The sequence below is a fragment of the Nesoenas mayeri genome (assembly GCF_963082525.1).
Source record: "Nesoenas mayeri genome assembly, chromosome: 2".
In the NCBI taxonomy this organism is placed as follows: domain Eukaryota; kingdom Metazoa; phylum Chordata; class Aves; order Columbiformes; family Columbidae; genus Nesoenas; species Nesoenas mayeri.
The window spans coordinates 127,024,357-127,038,537 of NC_137543.1; the positions used below are offsets into that span (position 1 = coordinate 127,024,357).

Here is a 14,181-nt window from a genome sequence, read left to right on the forward strand (position 1 = left end):
TGTGAAACAACTTAATTCTGCTGATATTTTAGATTTTAAAGTAATCTGAGAGCTAACTAATCTAGTTCCTCGCTGTGCTTCTTCACTTTTATTTCTAATAGCAATTGCCTTGTTTATAAAATTTGAAGCAGCCTTGAGAATATTTGTAATATATTCTTCTTCTGTTGGATGAATGTGCCAGCTTAAAGTACGGTATGTGCTGAGTGCTGAATACTTGGAGTTGTGAGAGAGTAAGGGAAATTTTCATGTGATTTATCAATCTATTGCACATGTCAGTGTAATATTTTCTTAATTCTTAGAAATATTAGTATGTCAGCAGTCTTGCTAAACCTGTTGCAAAATTCTTGATTTCCATAGTGTACCTTTTATATTAAATGGAAAAGCTGCTGGCAGTAGTCATAGCCAGGTTCTGCTTTAGATCCACTTGTCTTGTGTCTGAAGAAAAAATTATTACATATATTTATTTAATCCTAATATAGTAAAAATATAGGATAAACTTTGATTATTTTTGTTAATTAGAAAGACTTAAGAGTATGATTCATGCACTTTGGAGGGTGAAAGCTATCTGTTTAGCAAAGCAGACTGAAGAAATAGGTGCTGGCGTATTTTGCTTCGCAACACTGATGTTCTCTTACTTTAACACAGCTCAGATAAGTACGGTGATCAGCCACACAGGCTTGGCATTTCAGATAGAATTAGATTAGACTGGAGTTAGTTTGAGTTAGTATTTGACATGGAAGCATGTCTTTCTATATGGAACATGTAACCAGCAGAACCTCAGCTGGTGTGGAGTGGTGATCCCCTTATTGTCTTGGAAGTTGTCCCTTTATAGAAAGGCAGCATTGACATTTTTTAGAAGTAGTCTCTGTTTCTATCCATATCTGTATACAAGTCCTTAATAGTTCTCTGCTTCTATATCTGGGCTACAGAACCTACATCACTCCAGTTCTCTGCATTTCAGTTTATAGATAATGTATAAGATATTTAAAACTCTAAATTTGAAGTCATACTCCTCCTGTTATAGAGCATCTCTTAATGTGGTGAGATCACTTTTTCAAATGTTTAAGAACTAAAGTCTTTGGAAAACAATGTAATCCTCTTGGTTCTCAAAAGATTAAATGCAACCGAAACAGCAAATTGACTGTGGTATACTTGCCAAAATCAGTCATGTTGAGGGTTCATTCTCAGTCCTGTATCAGTTCTCACTCAAATCTTTCAGTTCTATTCTCATGTTTCCACACCTGTCGTGATGAAACTTGGCCATCATCCACATCTACAATAGTTCTCTTACATTTATTTATGTAAGTTTACCTGTCTTAAAATAAATTGCCAGCTTTTTCTTTCATTTGACAGCATCTGGAATTTTACTTTTGGTCACTCAACCAACTTTTCAAGGTTTTGGTTTGGTTTGGGGTTTTTTTCCAGTATTTAACTTACCAGGATAGCTAAATTTCCTGGTACAGTCTGTCTTTTATTTGTTGCCTTAATATCCACCACAGTAGTGAGATGAGGGATTCTCTGACTCCAGGGACTGACATAGCATGGAGGTTTCTCTTCTTTTCTAGATTATCATTACAGTGAGCAGCGGCATTTCAAGCTTTTTAAAATTTTGGTTTTAAATGAGGGGTGGGAATTCTTTTTGTCTCATTCTTTTCCAAGCCTTCCGTTACTCGTATTTGAGTTTATTTTGGAAATCTCCAGTTTTCTGGGAGGAATTTTTCATGTAAATGCTTATGAGATGACTCATGCCTCAGATGATTTTCTTCTCTTTCCCAAGTGTGCAGCTTCATTCAGTTAATCTTGAGAACTCTCCTTGCACTGACCACATTAATAACCCTCTGATTTTTCTGTAGGCGCCTTCATGGAAACTTCCAGGCCCAGGGGAGGGAGCAGCTCTGCCTTTGGGCACAGGGAGCCCTGGGCTTAGGTCCGTGTCCAGCACACAGGCTCAGTTTTCTGTTGTGCAAGGAAGCTGCTTCACCTCCTGCTGCTTCTGTTGCCACATCTAGAAATGAAATAGTTTTTGTTTGGTTTGTTGTTGTTGTGTGAAGGCTTATGCAGATACAAGTACAGGTTATGGGGAACATTATGTGGAAACTGAGTAAGAGTATTTCAGTGGAGTCAGTATATTTACCAACATCTTCTTAAAAGAAAGTTTGAAGTATTTATACCTATTGTTTCCCTGACATATGAACAATCATTTGCAGTTAAGGGGCATAAAAATAGAATTCGTTCTTATAATTTTAAAATAACATAAGCAAAAATAAAGCGGTAAAGGACACAGGTGTAACTGTCATGATGCAAACAGCTACTTCATCTTGTTATGTCTAAGGCAAGAATGAAACAGTGATATTTCATTCCTACTTATTAAAGCCAGGAGCTTAAGACCTACAGTCAAATATTAGTATGAACGCTGGGTTTGGAGAACTTTTAACAGAAGCAGGTAATCTGTTTAATCTTTAAGTTGGCCTTTAATTTTTGGGTTTTTTTATAATGAACTGGGATGCTTTGTTCCAGAAGGAACATAAGTATGAGTATTCAAGATCTTAGCAGGATGCAGTCTTTAAAACAGGAAGGCGTGGGGAGGGAAGGGCACTAAAAAGGCAGCTGGTGACTGCTCATTTTTCTTTGAGTTTTTATCAAATAATGTAAGTGAAAAAAATGGTGTTGTATATGGCCAGTTGAATATATTTATTTTGTGTGTCACCTTCATCTAATGTCCAGCAACTGTAGATATTAAATTGTGTGCATTTGGGTATCACTTCTGAGCCTTCTGTCCTGCCTTGTGTGCCTGAAATGCCATCTTCATCCAAGTGTGGCAAGCTCTGGCCCTTCCTTCTGAATCCTCTCAAAATGTGTCTCTTCTGCAGACTGTCACTGTTAATTAACACCAAGCTGTTTAAGTGCTGTGACACCTTACTAACAATGAAAACATCTGCTGAGCTGCACTTCTGGACGGCTGTGTCGAGTGGTCAGCTGGTGCCTGCACTGTGTGTTTCCTTGGTCCTTGGTCTGTCCTGAGCAAGCAATAGTTGAGCTGCAAGATTGTCCCTCTGCTTGCTGTTTTCTGAAGTTCTAGCTACATTTTCCCTAATGCGCCTACTTGTTTAAAACATCCATGTGATTGTACAACACATTAACTATTCCTGAGCTCTGTCCTAAAACTTGACCTGGATCTCCTTCTACAATTGATAGTTGAAACACTTGCTGGTAGAACGGGCATTGCCTTATAGTCCATGTCTTCCTAAGGTCTGAACAGGAGTCTATTATGTGGTTTGCTTTAAAGCTGTTCTTTACTATTGCTTGCGTGCATTTTACCTGGATGTTGTATGCCTTTGAGTTACGGAGTTGTTGGGCTGCGAGACTATCTGGCCACCCACCAGACCATGACCGTGACCACTTCTGTGTGGAGCTGGGCAGAGGGAATGAACGACCTTTGGTCTTGGCAGCAGAATTAGCTGTTGTCTGTGGCTGTACTTCTGTGACCGCCCTGCTTCCAGAGCTGCTGTGTCACCACCGATGGCAGTACCTCAATGGTGTAGAAATGCCCTGAGACCTGTGCCAAATCTGATCCTCAGGTGCCTTGTGGGGTGATTACGCCTGAGACAGGAGCAACATGTTTTTCTTGACATGTAATGAGTAGAGGCAAGTACATAGGAAGGGGGAAACTGCAAAAGGAGGAATGTTGGAGAATTATTAGAGCTACAGTTACCCAGAAAGAGATTTCACATCCCACAGCCCAAGACCTCCTGTGTGGGGGCTGTCACAGCAGCGTGGCCTGGCAGGAGCTTGGCCAGACCAGCTGGGCAACCAAGAGGTGTAGTTTCTCCCTGCAAGTCCTTGCCTGCTAATCCAGCTGGCATTTCCTCAGACTTCCATGGATTTCTTAATTGATAACCCTCAAATAAAAATAAAAGCTACATATTGGCTTTATAGTTTATATTACTGTGTATTGTAATAAAGTATGGGTTGGATGAATTTGTATACTCTGCCTTTTCAGTTAGCTGTCCTTGATGCTTTAGCCAGCTTGTTATTGAGATAGGAAAGTCTTATTTTAATAATTGTCTGTGATGAGCAGCTACCTGGAAGCTCCTGGGTGAAGAAATACTTAACATGTTGAGCTGTAGTTTCTGCAGTGGCTCCGTAGCGAATACCTTCAGCCCCCAGTGTTGGCTTCAATTACTTGTCTCTCCTCAGACTTCCGCACCATTTTCAAATCCAGGCTTTTCTTGCTGGTCTGGAGTGTCTGACTGTGCTTAACAAAACAATTACAACTTTGTTCCAAAGCCCACTAGTTCTGGGTTGGTTTTGTAACACAAAGTTGAATGCTAATCGATCATGCATTTAATTTTGTGGTGTTTTGGGTTTCTTGGGGTTTTTTGTTTTGGCTTTTTTTAGTTCATATGTTTCTGAGTTTTTGTGGGTTTTTTTGTTTAAGAGTACAGAACTAAGTGATTTTTGCAGCTGAAAGGTGACACAGTCTCGGAGAAATTTTTACATTGCCTTTATTTTAAATGAAGGGTTTGGTTTTTTCTTGACTTCCCAGGTTACACACCAGCGTTGGCCTGCGCCCCCAACAAGGACGTGGCTGATTGCCTGGCCCTCATCCTGGCCACAATGATGCCTGTTTCGTCGAGCAGCACGTTACCTTCCCTGACGTTCAATGCCATTAATCATTACACCAACACCTCAAAAACTGTCACCTTCGATTCCCTGCCAATCATGAGGAGTGACCATAGCTCTTACTGTACTTTCAACAACATTGGCAGGGAAGATGGCTACCCCTATACAGAAGAAGACGAACTCAATGACTCAGATTCTGAGACCTATTAGCAGCTACATTTTGTAGGTCCGAAGAGTGAACCCTCACGCTGGAAGGTCAGACTTGCGCTTTTGGAAAAAAGCTATCAGTGTTCGAATGCAAAAAGAGGACAGACCTTTGAGAAGATGTTTTTTATTGTGGTTGCATATAAAAAAAAATCTGTGAGACTCTAGGAGGATTTTTAAGAGCATATTTTGCAGAAGCAGCATAAATTCTTGAATAAGTACTTTGAAACCATGGCAAAAAAAATAAAATAAAATAAAGAATGTCAAAACTGTTTTATTTAACTTTATTCTACCGTTCTGTTTCTGGTGCCGGGAGTAATTTCTGCAGACTGGGCACCCGACTTGGTGTAAATGAACAACGCTATTGTACAACACAAAGGATGCTAGATTTAAATATTATCAATAAAACTAGAACCATTTTGAAGGCAATAAATGAGTTTGGTACAGTAGGCATTGTTTGTGCTGCAAATTGCCAAAGGACCAAATAACTTAAAGATTTTTTTAATTAAATATCTTTTTGTGAAAACTGGAATAGGTTATTTGAGAAGTTGTTTTAACCCAACCTTAATTACTTCTGGAAAAGAAGCTTAGATTTGGTTTTAAATGTTGATTTATTTTTTTTAATCATCTTAAAGCCTTCCGACACTATTAAATGTACCATGAGAGAAAGCAGATGTACTTTTAAGTTTCGTTTTCTTTTTCTTTTAGGAGAAATGAAAATGGACTTGTCATACTTTTATAATACTAAAATTAAACCAGCTAACAAGGTGAAGTCAGGGTGAAAAATGTACAGTGTAATAAACAAGGGAAGGGGTGGGAGATGTGGGAGGGAAGCAGTAATTGTTGCACAGTTTTAGATTTTTTAACTTTTGGGTTTTGGAGTGAGATTTTTTTAATTTAAAAATACACAAGTAACTTGGAAACTATGAAACTGTATAAAAAAACTGAAATGTCTTGATAACCCTCTTGTGACTGAGAGTTCTTTTCGATAATTTGTCCACTTCCTTACATCATAAATTTGTATGTAAAATTGTGTATCCCTATCACTTTTTCTAAGAAAAGAAAACAACCAAACCCTGGAGTTACAAGGGCGGGAGGTGAATTTAAAAGTATATTTCCCTATTAGAAAAAAAAGTACAGTGTCTGGTCTGTGGGAAGAACTGTGTGACTTTGTTGTGCTCCATTTAGAGAATAAACAGCAGAAACGGGTCCCTGTAAAGTAGTTCAGACTTGCCCGAAGAATTATTTTTTGTTTATTTATAACAGACTACTATGTTTTTTTAATTGCCTGATGACTGAAAAACTGACATAAGTAAGCTGAAGTTTTGTCTGTTAAATATGAATATTTACTTTACTTGGCTCTGCTTTAATTATAACTTTTCAAGTGAATTTGTTTATGTACATGCAAGGATTCCTTGCATGTCCTGGTAAAGTAAAAATAAATTACTACAAGCTGATTCCAATTTCCTTTTTATCCTTTTTGTATTGTGAAACTGGAAATCTTTATGATATTATAAATTATCAGCTGGTTTTCTGAACAGTGTGGAAACACGGGACAATATTTTGATCTATTTGATAATTTTGTGGGTTTTTTTAAGAATTAATGAGCATGTACATAGAAATAGTGACTGCTTGAATACTGTATTTACCTGCACTCTTTCAGTACTTCAAGATTCCTGTATATTCTACGGAGTATAATAAAACCCAAATGTGAGTTCTCCTAATGAATAATGTATTTGTATCTACTAAGCATTAATGACAAAGTCTCTTTTGTTGAACTGTTGGAATTTACACTATCTACTTCACAAAGGCTCTGCCAGCATTTTCATTCTAAAGTGAAGGTGAGCTAGTTCATTTTAAATGTTAAATTACTTCATTATTCCTTTAGCCTTCCTTTTAAGCGTCACTTTCTTAACTGTTTGTACCTGTGTTGGTTGTTCATAGGTGCAGTATGTTCATCTGTCAGCAGAATGAGGTGACTTTGGGGATATCGTGATTTCTGTATTTTCCTCCCTCTGAATCTTTCAGCACGTGGGGCTGAGTGGGAGGACAGATGTGCCTCAGCTGAGCGTGCAGGCAGCACTCGACAGATCCATATTGGCCTGTCTTGAGATGCACTGCATGTGTTTACCGCATGGACACGTTTTTCCTCATATGCTTGTGGAAAATCAGAATGAGAATGCCAGCTAGCGTGCCCGTTATTGAGAAGGTAGCAATTGCATATTGCTGTTAATGAAACTGTTCTGTTTGTGTTGCTTTAAAGGAACCGTGAAAATATTACATTATTAGGCCTTTACCATCTGTGCTATTGTAACTTCTGTTTGACTTCACAATGACCCATTCCCTCAGAGTTCGGTGTCTGCAGCCCTTGGGCATTCATTGTCTTCTTTGAAAAACAAGCAACTGAGAACTGTCCATGTCCACTGTGTGCCCAGGTGACAGAGGAGAAAACCCTCAGAAGGCCTTTGTTTGAAAGTTAAAGTTTTGGATATGGAAGACAGGCAAATGCATAAAATAGTGCTGTTAAGCGCCTTTGTTTCCATCTGTCAATCAGAAATCATGCCTCACTTTCATTTCATCTCATTACTACTCACCTCTTGAAGGAGAAAACTTCTTTTTGATGCTATAAATTGCACTATTTTTTTAAGTTGACTTCTGTGAACTTTTTAGAGCTAAAGATGTGGGTTTTATTACAAATTGTTAATTCCATTTAGGACTCCAGTCATATGATTTGTGTATCTCATCTGTCTCATCATTAGAATTTATTCAGTGAGCCTGTAGGTTGCAATTTGCCTGGTTTTGGTTTTTGAAAAGCACTGCTACGTGGCTGTATGGGTAGGACAGTAATTGTGCCTTGAAAGGGATAATTGGGACTATTATTAGAATCTGGTCTTATTCCAAAAATGGAACATGATTAAAGAACATGCTACCGTGGTCAGAGACAACTTTCTTAATGCGAGGTCAAGGAGAAGAAGATCTTCCTTGTTTCTGTAAAGCAAATAATGCTTTCTGTGGTGGGTGGGGGGTTATTATTATTAATTAAAAGGTGACAGAAGTGTTCATACTTCAGTGGCAGCCTGTTCATTTCCAAAAACTGATATCGGATTGTCCATATTTCTCAAAAGAATCCTCCTCTTTTTGTACAGATGAATAGGGCACAGTTATTGTTACAGCCTTCATCCCAACAATCTCTTGGATCGTCACCAAGAGCGAGCAGTGAGCCTTGGCTGGACTACCGGAGCGATACATTAGAATAAAGGAACTCTTCTTATCCTGAAAAAAACTGAAATCAAATGGACTTCAGGAAAGAGAAGAAACCAGCTCTGCTCAGCTTCATGCGTACTCTGACTTCTAGGATGTTTATGGGTTTTTCAGTTCTTGAGATCAGTATTCTACGGGAGAAAATGCCATGTTAGTAGGAACCTCCCAGGCTGAGTTGTTACTTTTCGAGTGCAGTGTGGCACCCGATGCTGTTAAAATGAAGAATCAATCTGTCTTCCCCCCTACCCTGAGTGACCCCACTGTAATAAAAAAGATTTGTCTTGTATTTCCTAGGAAATCTTGACCTCTCTTGTCTCCTGCTTTGTTTTTCCTCCTCTTACTCTCTATTGCTTCCCCATCTCTAGTTATCTCCAACATTATTCCAAATATATTGATATGATCATCAGAGCTAGAAATAATACTTCTTAAACTTGGATATTGGTTGTGGTGGGTTTTTTTCTCATTGTATATCTTCTGGTTTTAAATTCTGACTTGTCTACCAGACTAAAAAATTAATAGAAGTTTGGTTAAAAAAGAAGAAAACATTTAAAAATTAAGGACTTTGAAGTTTTGCTACACAAAGGGCACTGAAGATCCCAATGCTGTTACCCAGGCTGTGTGGCAGATCACTAAAACGGAGCATGAGATAATGATTATGGATTCTTCAGCCTAAAAAACAGAAACCTAAATATTAATAAAAAGGGCGTTTTCTGGAAACAGCAGTTCAGGAGGACGTGTTCTTTGGCTCAGGGTACACATGGTGGGTGAGGGAGCTCCTTGGGCTTCCCTGAGGGCAGCAGGAGGACCCTCCTCATCTCCCACCCTTTGCTCTGTGGCTCTGCTGATGCTACATGGCCACTCACCTGAAGAAATGCAGTTGTGTTTCTGGTCAGAAAGCCTTGATTCCTGATAACAATAATTCCTGATAATCCGGTCCTGGTTGGATCAGACGAATAACTTTAGAGAGACCGGGCCTTTATAATCTCTTACTAAGTAGTTTAAACTTTTAACACCACTTCTGTAGGCATGGGTTTAAACTCTGCAAAATCCATTTTAATATCAGGGAAAGCAGATATTTGAATTCTTGAAGTTGGTCCAACAAATTTAAATAAGTCCTTAAATCCAAGATTGGCTGGTAATTATTGCCTCTTGTGGTAATCTCTCTACAATTTGTGATGATTTCTTTATAATCCTTTAATATGCTGCAAAAACTGGTGGGACAGAGAAGAATTCTTTCAAGTTAGGATTAAAACCCTTTTTTTATAAATCTGTAGCTGTGACTCTAAATTGGACAAGACAGTAATTTATAAAATATAGGTCTCCTTTACAGACTGAAACCTGAGATGTTAAATGTGAAGAGACACAATATAGGCCTCTTTGTTTGTTAAGCTGATAGCATAGGGCTTTTTATTTTCCTGAAGTCCTTTTCTCACTATAATATGCGTATGTTTTGAAGAATGTTAAGTGCAAAGGAATTTGAAATGGCAAAACAACTGGTCATTCTTAAGAAAATATCCTATTATTATATTTATAATTATTGATAAGCCTTGTCACAAAAATCTCTTTGTTTTATTCCTTAACAGGAGCAGCAAATGCCTGGCTGGATATTTTAAGTGTCACCCAGGCCTCTGGTCTGATCCATGTGTCCTCAGGTGCCTATGGCAACCTCAGAAAGAGTGGGGTTTTTTTCAGTCATCTACAGCCCAGGAAAATTGCAAGAATGTTTTGGTTTCCTTTTCCTGAGGGGAAAATAGTTACAGCTGTGATGAACATTTTCAAGGTGTGAGCCTTTTCCTGTCTTTACAACTAATCCTGCAACCAAACATTCCTACAGGAAGAAGACAAAATGTCCCTGCTTGCGGGACTTGAAGATTTCTTACAACTCCTTCCAGCCCGGTATCCCAGTCTCTTTAGCTCTATTGTCTTCGAATAAAGCAGCATGTAAATTCTCCATCCTTCCCTGGTGCTGTCTGTTATTTTACATGAGGATGAACTGAGTTCCCTCCAGTCCATGCTACGTTTTAGCAATTTTCAAGCCAAGGCTGGGAGAGGAACCTTGCAGTATTTCACCATTTAACTGTAAACATAGTTGAACACTATGGAACCTAAAGAGCCTTTCAAGCTGTCTTAAGTATTGCTAGTGTCACTAAATATTTAAAGAGGAAAAAAACACCTTCTGCTTTTTCATTAAAATTGCAATAGAAGCAGCCAGAAATTTTGCTATTCAGATTCACAACACAACAAAACAAAGCCAGCTTTCAAGCCTTGTCAAATTACAGATGTGTGGGTTCTTATTATACCTGGGAGTGGACTTAGCTCACAAAGCTTAAGACACTGAGGTCTCAATTTTTTTTTAATGTTAAAAGAATATGTTAGATACCTTAAACAGTCTTAAAGCAAAATCTAAGGATTCGCATCCTATCTTGTCCTGTATTTCCTTTGCCTTGCCAAACTTCGTTGTTCAAGCTGTCTGCGTAGTTTTCTTAAAATCTTAAAAATCTTTCCTAGAATCTGTTAACATCTTACTGAATTCAGCCTTTCTAATCAATTCTACCATAAGTTTGTTTGATCTGCTGCGGGTACCATTTTTGATGGTTTCTGACTTCTGACCTGTGTTGTCTACGCCTGCTCTGCCAATGGAAGGAGGAAGGAGAATAGAGTGAATCTCTGAAGTACCTCCATTGCTGTTGATTAAATACGTGACTGAGTGACCGCTCCCACTTCAATCTGTGAGTATTTGGGGTTTTCAGAAATGGCATTTGTCACAACTTTTTTTTAAACCTACATCGTTGAAGGAGGAGGGGGTAATTCTTTCTAGCTACTGAAGCTGCCTGTGTGTCAGTAGTGGTATTCAGGCATTGTTTGTGTCCTCTTTCTGTAGAAGTTCTGAAAATGTTATTTTCTTCAGTTGGCTCTGTTATTTGCTTTAGATGGAATGTCTGAAGCAGCCAAAGAGGGCAGTCAGTTTTTTGTGGTGGTCCTGCTGGGGTGTTTGTTAAATACTTGATTCTGCAAGACAGGTCACAGCCTGGGCAAGACCGTGCTGTGCCTCACGATGATGGTGTCCTTACGTCTGTGTTGACTGTGGGAGGCTCTTGAAGTTCAGTTGCTTCAGCCTGGTTCATTCCACCTGAAGAGATCTGCATCAACGAGCTTACACCCACTTGTCCCTTGTGAAGATCTTTGTTCTGTACATACTGTCCCAGCGTGTTACCAGTTCCTCAGCCTCTTCACATGCCTCTCAGTAACTGAACTCCAATGTCCTGTTTGCTAAATGTTCCTTTAGTTTGCTTTCTGGTGGTTTCTATTGCTGTAGAGTATCTTCACATCCACCTGGAAAACTCACTGGTCATGTGAATCCCAAAGCAGCAGACCCCTGATGAAGAAACACCTCTGACCTACGTGCTGTTACCCCTACCTGGACAGACAGTTTCTACGGTTGTCTTCTCATCCCTGGGGCAGTGCCAAGGCCCTTTGAAGACATCACCCCCTGCTGTCTGTCTCAGACAGGACATTCCTTTGGTCTTAGTACAAATTTCCAAATCCTGATTTCATTTAAGTCAACAGACTGAGTGATTTAAAGCTGTTCTAGACATGTTGTTCTTCCCGTATGATCCTTGTGTTTGGTTTTGGTTGCACCCACAGGCAGAAACTGTTCAGGAAGCGTTAATAAAACTGCTTGTATCCACTGGTGGGATATCAGGTGATGGGCTGCATCACAGTATGTTGCAAGTCTGCCCACGTGAACATCCGCCTTGCTGACAGCTTCTCCCACCTCAGCAACTGGTATGTAGCTGCACTCAGGTGCACACAGGTGTTTTTAGAGCTGTGCTGTGTTCCACGGGGCAGTGCTGGGGTTGCTGTTCCAAAACCTGCCCATTGGTGCTAGGCAGTGTCATAGGTTACTGCCCAGTCACCCTGATTCAGAACAAATCCATCTCTTGTTCCTCAAAGATCAAGATGGTGAGAGGAAGCTACTTATTGGTAATTCTCCATGGTGCCTAGTACTGTCTGTTACAGTTTTTCCAGTGTCTCTTTGCTAAAGGCTGTTTTAGGGGTGAAGAGACCAAGGCGTGAGAACATACTCTAATACTTAGGCCTACCCTTATCAAGGAGGAGGCAGAGCATATGCCCCATGCAAACGGTAAGGCCAGAAGGCCTTGTTGTCTCATGGTTTTGGTGTACCCCATGTCAAGAATAGCTCTGTGGAACAAACTTTGCAAGTATTTCACAGATATATACGTTTGGTTTTTTTTCCTTAAGCACAGCAAATACGACTAAGGCTATTTACTTGTCTAGCCTAATTTATTGTGCTAGTAAGAGTCTGCTTTGGAACTAAACCCAAAGCAGTGTTTCATGCAAGAGGATGCATGTTTTTTTAGCCTACAAAGTGGAGTGGGCAGGCTTGTTCTAAGACCTGCCATTCTCCAGCCGTTCACTGTTCGTTTCTTTTAGACTCGGTTGTATGGTACTAGAACCAGAACTCCAAATAAGCACCAGAAATGTTTTCTGTTCTACTCTCTATGCTCTGGAATTTGTGCAGCATTCAGCAAGAACACTGCTCTGGGTGCCAAAGTATTAATGATCTTTAGTAACCCTGCAGTGGCACGGCCTACTTTTACATCAGCAAGTTTATTATGTCTAATGAGATAATAGACATTCGCCTCTCCATATTTCATATATGCTGCAGGACAAACAAAACTGTTAGGTTGCTATACCAAAGCTGAGTGTGACTGGGTCCTGACTCAAAGTAAAACAGCTTGGAGAAAGGAAGGTCTGATAGAGCCCAAGATCATAAATATTTATATATTTATTTTGTGTAAATATTTAAGAAACCTGGATGTAGAAATTCAGCAATTTATTGGTTATTTTGCCTTCTGAAACTAGAAAGTGTGGTGATTCAAAGCAGGAGCTTATTGAGCACCTTTCAGTACACACACTTGTAGCTGCCATAGTGGTTTGAGTTTGAACATACTTCAGAAGTGATTTGGAGCACCAAAACGGAGACTTGCAGCTTTCCTGTTAGCGCTCTGCTCCTCACTGCTCCTCCCGGCCACTGGAATGCAACCAACGGACTGAGCAACTGGAACACGAGGACTCACCAAAGGAACGGTTGTGTTTATTCTGTTACTCAGCAGCTATTACGCAGATAAAGTCATAACGGCCAGTAAGACCACACAAAATTGTAACACTAGAGAACAAATTATCTTTTCGGAATTTAACTCTTAATTAATATCCTTTGAATATTCTCTGCAACAGAACAGTTTGTCACCACAGTTCAGTAGTTATAACACTCGATCTAGTGATTGCTCTGGAATGAACGGTGTTTTACTCATTTAGCAGCAGGAACCTGCCATCTGGCACACAAAGTATTTATGTAAAAACCTTGCTGTCCCACAGTTCGTTATGCGCTTTTCATAGCTCTTGTTGAATTAATTTATGGACAATCTGTAAGATGTCGGAAAGTCAAAACAGTCTTGAAATGACCTCTCTTTTAAACAGGAAAAGTTAAAGTACTTAAACAGTACATAACATAGTAATTGATATTCATTGCTGCTTTTTTTTTAAAACATAATTCCTTGCACAGTAGGCTGGAAACTGTGTCTTAATGCAGTCTAGTTTTTCACAATCATCTGATATCCTCTTCCCCGGACTAGCTGTTCCATAGATGCTTACAGCTGCAACATTCACTTACTGTTAAAAGTGTATGAGAAAACTCACTGAGTTTTCTAACCAGATAACAGACAACTGAGTGGCCAGTCTTCAGCCAGGAGTTTTTGACACTAAGAAAAAAAAATCAATCACAGCACTCTAACCAGAAATCAGAGCCTCACCATCTACAAGCGATATACTTACTTACTTACGTATGTATGTCCCTGCGTGTCACAGTATCACAGTATGTTTGGGATTGGAAGGAACCTCAAAAGATCATCTAGTCCAATCCCCCTGCTGGAGCAGGAACGCCTAGGTGAGGTCGCACAGGAACATGTCCAGGCGGGTTTTGAATGTCTCCAGAGAAGGAGGCTCCACAACCTCCCTGGGCAGCCTGTTCCAGTGCTCTGTCACCCTTACTGAGAAGAATTTTTTCTCAAA

At 39.5% G+C, this 14,181-nt stretch overlaps 1 protein-coding gene across 8 annotated transcripts in view; it reads left to right on the forward strand.

The window, feature by feature from the left end:
- ANKRD28 (ankyrin repeat domain 28) overlaps positions 1 to 5,613 on the forward strand; it is a gene marked incomplete at its 5' end in the record, with an annotated part of 125,142 nt that extends 119,529 nt beyond the window's left edge. For all 8 annotated transcript variants that reach the window (XM_080338824.1, XM_080338823.1, XM_080338826.1 and 5 more), the window contains one exon: positions 4,547 to 5,613. In XM_080338824.1, the coding sequence (XP_080194950.1) occupies positions 4,547 to 4,833 (287 nt within the window). In that variant the 3' untranslated portion in view covers positions 4,834 to 5,613. The remainder of the gene's footprint in view (positions 1 to 4,546) is intronic.
- Between the last annotated feature and the right edge of the window lie 8,568 nt (positions 5,614 to 14,181).